The sequence below is a fragment of the Bicyclus anynana genome, chromosome 7 (genome assembly GCF_947172395.1).
Source record: "Bicyclus anynana chromosome 7, ilBicAnyn1.1, whole genome shotgun sequence".
NCBI classification, from domain to species: domain Eukaryota; kingdom Metazoa; phylum Arthropoda; class Insecta; order Lepidoptera; family Nymphalidae; genus Bicyclus; species Bicyclus anynana.
Genome location: NC_069089.1, coordinates 154,170 through 160,169, shown reverse-complemented (window position 1 = coordinate 160,169; position 6,000 = coordinate 154,170). Strand labels below are relative to the sequence as shown.

At 40.7% G+C, this 6,000-nt stretch overlaps 1 protein-coding gene across 1 annotated transcript in view; it reads right to left on the bottom strand.

Moving 5' to 3' along the window:
• LOC112045057 (5'-3' exoribonuclease 1) overlaps positions 1-6,000 on the bottom strand; it is a 30,708-nt gene that overhangs the window by 20,587 nt on the left and 4,121 nt on the right. The window contains exons 5-12 of the mRNA XM_052882386.1: positions 5,503-5,667; positions 4,055-4,337; positions 3,627-3,787; positions 2,818-2,922; positions 2,459-2,507; positions 1,948-2,029; positions 1,027-1,219; positions 46-501 (exon numbers count right to left, since the gene is read on the bottom strand). Coding sequence (XP_052738346.1) covers positions 46-501; positions 1,027-1,219; positions 1,948-2,029; positions 2,459-2,507; positions 2,818-2,922; positions 3,627-3,787; positions 4,055-4,337; positions 5,503-5,667 — 1,494 coding nt within the window. The remainder of the gene's footprint in view (positions 1-45; positions 502-1,026; positions 1,220-1,947; positions 2,030-2,458; positions 2,508-2,817; positions 2,923-3,626; positions 3,788-4,054; positions 4,338-5,502; positions 5,668-6,000) is intronic.

Below are 6,000 nucleotides of genomic sequence, written 5' to 3'. Positions count from 1 at the left end.
GAGTCCTCGTCCGTCTCTGACAGCGGTCGCTGTGAGATCTCTCACCTCGTCAATGAAAGGTATGAGCACCACGGCCTCCCAGTCGTTCTTCTTGCCGTTGAGGTCGGTCTCGAAGTGCAGCGGGTAGTAGTGCACGATGGGGAGTCCTCGTCCGTCTCCGACAGCGGTCGCTGTGAGATCTCTCACCTCGTCAATGAAAGGTATGAGCACCACGGCCTCCCAGTCGTTCTTCTTGCCGTTGAGGTCGGTCTCGAAGTGCAGCGGGTAGTAGTGCACGATGGGGAGTCCTCGTCCGTCTCCGACAGCGGTCGCTGTGAGATCTCTCACCTCGTCAATGAAAGGTATGAGCACCACGGCCTCCCAGTCGTTCTTCTTGCCGTTGAGGTCGGTCTCGAAGTGCAGCGGGTAGTAGTGCACGATGGGCGAGTCCTCGTCCGTCATCAGGTCGTGGAAGGGCGTCGGCAGCAGGTGCTTGCTGGCCGCCGGCAGTACCGCTAGCAGCTGGGGACAAATGAACATGGAAGGGAACATAGCTCGAAAGAAAAATAAAGGAGTTTGAAGATTACAGGGCCACCTGACTAGTCCATCAATCTATATATACAACACAAAGTCGCGACGCGTCTGTTTGTCTGTTCGCGATAAACTCGAAAACTACGGAAACGATTTCACCGATAAACTTAATAGATAGTACCGACGTGCATTTTTTCTAACGCTAGTACCGACGTGAGACCTGAGAGGCCGTGTCGGAATTTCAAAGCGTAATTACTCACAAAATATGTGCACGATAACAACACTGGCCGGTTTAGATATCAACGTGGGCACTGATTTTGCAACTACTAAAAAGCGGGGATCGGTATTGTGCGGGGAAAGGGATACACTAACAGTTCAAGTACCTGCCAGGACATGTCAGCCCGCACGTCGGTACTTAAAGGTTAAGATTTACAAAAGTTTAGAGTAAATTGATCTAAGTATAACGATAATTGTCGGAAAAGTTAGCAGCGATATGAGCATTTGAACACAACACACCTGCTCGAATGGCTTAAACGGTTCCCCCAGCTCGAAGTCGAACTTGAGGTCCTTGAAGCCCCTGATGTCGGAGATGTAGGGCGCGTAGTGGTGCGGGTAGTACCAGCACCAGGAGGGGCAGCCCTTGTAGTAGTAGTACAGGTTCCACTGCACGGCGCGTACGTAGCCCTCCGCCTGGTCGGCCAGCACCTCGCTGTGCAGACGGACAGACATACAGACATATTTACCCTATAAGAGATTCTAGATTTTCGCTTTTTGGTATATATGATATGACTTTAACTTATGAAGAGTTCAAGACCTTAAAGGTAGTCTTCCGTTCTTGGCGACCGCGACGCCGACCGCGACCTGCGATCGCGCGACCCACTCACTGCTTAGTATGAATTTATATGGAGCACTAAACAGAGCCCGAGACCGCGACGTGCGACCGCTTTTGACCATATAAACAATGGGTCGCGCGGTCGCAGGTCGCGGTCACCAGGAACGGAAGTCTACGGGACGCCTAGCGTGCGGCCATCGAAGAAAGAAATTTGTCTATTTCTCGTGAAAAGAAATAGACAAATGTCGCCCAACGGCGGGGGAGCAGTCCCCTTCCCATCTCTTACGCCCTAACACAACGCAGATATTAGTTGATTTTTGTCATTTCTCTTCGTCATTTGGTCGTGCGTTAGGCGTACTGGGTCAGGTACGAATTATTGAGCTTTACTTTCTTCTAAGAAACTGAAGTAGCCTCGAGTACGGAAGTTGGTGTCACTTGCTGCTGCATGAGGAGGGTGGTAAGCTTTTACATCAGATAGTGATCATACAATCAAACAGACGAACAGTAACCCAAACCCACCCAAGCCTTATTGGGGTCTTACTACCTCCAGGGGGTTTCTGTGAGATTTCTATTAGGGTGAACAGGTCAAAAGAAAAAGAACTTACTCCGTAACTTTAGAGTAATCTAATTTGTTCATGTAGTAGTCCTTTTTGTGCAACAGGAACTCCATTTCCATAGTAGCCTCCTCTGAAATACAAATAAATTTGGTAGTTCACACTATAAATACAATTTAAGAATGGCTAGATCGTTTTTTATGATCATTATTATTTTGATGATATCTCGAGAACTTTCACTTGTTTACCATAAATTCAAAGTTTCATATTTCAAACGTTATTTGAGCGTTATTTTCTTTCATGTTAAACTAGTACAACCTCGCACGTTCCATCTGCGTAGATCCGATACTCGTGAGTAAATGAAGATACAATATAGCCCATGTTACTCTGTGATAATAAAACTTTCCATTGGTGAAAGAATTTTTCAAATTGGTCCAGTAATTTCAGGGTATATTTAATACAAACAGACAATCATATTTTTCCTCTTTATGATATTAGTACCTGTAGAATATAGATGATATAGCATATACACACTGCATTAAATAGTGAAATAATATTTTACCATCACTCGTCTCATCATATTCGTCGTCATTGTCCACATCGTCCATATACTGTAACAAGAAACATATCAATCAATTCACGCATTTATATTTATATAAGTCACAGTTTGATACAAATGGTATCAAACTATACTGGTAAACTACTGGTACTACTGGTAAATATATAAATGTATTATGTATTTTTAAATAAATTCAAATAATAATTAAGATACCATGTAAAATATAACAATAATATTTAATTATCTTTAAAAATTTAGTATTCTTACATTACTTAATATAACATAATATTAAGAAATTAGGATTGCTATGTACCACGTCGGACTAGGGCGACCTGTAACGCTGAAGGTAATATATAACGTACCATTTCCTGCGTGGCGTTGATGAGAGCCTGCAGCTCGTCGTCCGGCTTGTTGGCCTTGATGTCCTCGATGTTGATGTTGAACGTGTCGTCGTTGTTGGGCTTGTACTGCGAAAGATAGACATGTTACGTCATACTGCATTTTTTAAACAAAAAGAGGGTGGATGTTAACTATCACAACAAATAGCCTTTGCCTTTTTTGAAGATTTCATCCAACCCATACAACTAATCATTGACCCGAGACCACCGCCACAAGCCTGCAGACGCCACTACAAGTAACCTATATTCTGGTTTAAGATCCCATTAATACTAAACATCATAATTATTACCAAAATTTGTTATAATAATCGGTCCAGCCATGAAAAAGTAACATACATACTTTCTTATTTTTAATATTAGTATGTATGTATTGTACACTAGCTATAATTACTATATCTTCGTCGTTCCATTTTTCAAAGACAATTAACTATGTAATAATATATAGTCGGATGCAATCGTTATGTCTCCGAAATAAGGTGCGCGCATCTCATACAACAATCAAGATCAATTTGGGTGAGTGGGATACCCTGGCGCCACGCCAATGGCGATACCAGGGATACCTAAAATTTTGTATTGCGCAGTTTAATGCAAGATGTTCGGATAAGTCATAAAGATCGTATCCGACTATAAAAAACTATGAAATACACGATTTCTAAATAAAGTTTTATAAGAAATTCTTAACTTTTATTAATGTTGTAATATACGAAATCAATTTTGTTTATATATTAAATTTTGTATGAGTCAACTACCCTATTGTTAAAGACATAACGCACCTCTTTCCTCTCCATAGCATTGGGCCGGCGGCCAGTCTTGCCCTCGAAGTACTTGAGGTCGGCGTACGTGTCCTGGAACTTCTCCTTGTCTATCTTGGCCAGCTCCTGCATGAATATCTCGAATCGCACCAGGTTCAGGTCGCCCGACTCGTTTATGTAACCTGAACACATTTTTGAATTATGTTTTAATCATCAATACACATATAAGCAAATGAAAAATTAGATTTATTTTATAACACCATTGTAGTTCGTGATTATTAATTGGTTATAATTGAAGTGGTAAACTTAAAATCACAGTTTGAGGGAACAAGGGATCCAAATGTAGTACAGTTTGAGAAGCCTTAAAAGAATCGCATTGGCATGAATTATTATGAATTGAAAATTACTATTCTTATCCAAAACAACTTTACTTAAAGTGAGTCACTTACCATCTAAAGTAGGCAGCACATTCATATAAGTCTTGTACAATAACGGCAGAGCATCGTTGTTGATATGCATGTTGGGCAGATGGGGGATGAAGTCGTTGCCTACCAGGAACCCCATCAGAACCCAATCATCCACAATCTTCTCAATATCATAGGGGAAAGGCAACTTATTCTTTATAGATATGAATTCTTGCTCTAAATATGCCCTCATAAGAGATAGGTGGAGAAGGTAGAAGTTGGTTTCTTCGGGACTTGTCGCTCGTTGGGTTGTTTTGCCGAATTTTACCTGTAGAAATTATTTTATTTTAGGTATAGCAGGTAGGCAATTTGGCATGGCTCAAGGAATACAAACAAGGTGAAAAAGTGTTATGGCCACCCTTGGTGAAGAAGGTAGTCAGTAAACAAGTTGTCTGTAGAAAGTAATAGAATGCATCTGTTAGTAACTAGATGGTTATTCCCAAATATATGAAAAAATTTGGACGTAATTTATTTAAAAGAAAGCTATATTGAACAAATAGCTTTGCTATTTACGTATGTAAGATGACAATCTGATAAGTTAATTCACATACATTATTTTGGCCTTACCCACCCACAACTTACTATACTTTATATTATACAAAGTAAATAAGTGACTGTCACTAAATACCAGACTAACATACCCAAACCACCAACCAAAACTTATTTATGAAACAATCTAATAAGAAGCAACATAAAATAAGTCAACAGTCACTTTCTTTAGGGATTAAGGCGGCTCCGTACAAATTAGATGAAAACAGTAGTTTTAATAGTTTGAGTACAATAAAATCGAGCTCAATCAAACTAAAATAAATGTATTTAAAATTACTTGTTATTTTTTCTAAAAACCAGCATTGAACTTTAGCAAAATCCATGAAAAGCGTGACAGGATTCGGTTCTGTTTTATGAATATCAGTTAATTTTCATTTCATTTAGCTAAATTATATGATCCTAAAGATATGAACTAGAAATGAGTTCGTTTAATTTGTCAAAATTTTGGCCACAAATTTTACATTCCGAGAGGGGTCACGTCACTTTGCTCCGCGCTGCCCAAAAATAATCGCTCGTAATTTATAGTGTCGGTGTACACACCATGGTAATAGAAAGCAAGCAAGTACAATCTCTGATTTTTCGAATTGGTTCACCGATTTCGTGCAAAATTGATATTTGGGCATTGCATGAATGGCGAAAACAGATTCTGAAGTAAAAATTAAATTAAGGCCGCCATTTTGTTTGAATTCCTGCATCGATTTCGTTTAAACTTGATATCTGGGCGAAAACAGATTTACATGAATGGCGAAAACAGATTCAGTGGCGTGTCGGGCTCGTAGCCGAGCTGCGAGCGCGCCCAGCGGATGTAGTCCATGATATTGTAAGTGCAGTCCACACAGTAGGCATCCTCCGGCCCCTGCACCGCGCGGGGAGGACTCACTCACCTCCTCTCTGAGCAGCGCGAAGTGCGGCTCGTGCGTGCACATGCCCAGCATGATGAGGTCGGCGTCCAGCCCGTACAGGCAGTGGCGCGTGTCGGGCTCGTAGCCGGGCTGCGAGCGCGCCCAGCGGATGTAGTCCATGATCTTGTGCTCGCCCTCGCCGGGGGTCTGGTAGTGCAGTCCATAATTATGTTATCAAGAAAATAAAAAAACAGAAAACAAAAGTTAGAGTGATATTTTCAATACTGCCGATATTGGTCTACATTTGTATTTCCCTTGTGTCGAGGTATGATAAAGTATCTCAAGCCTACTGACGCAACAGTTTAACATTGTTTCTGTATGAAATTATTATGACTGTTTTAGCTTTTATGAGTGTTTTAGCTCACTTAATAACGCAGAGAATTAAGAAAATTCTCTGTTATGCAGGTATCCTCACAATGTTTTTCCTTCACCGTTTGAGACAATTGACATTTAATTTCTTAAAATGTACATAACTTAAAA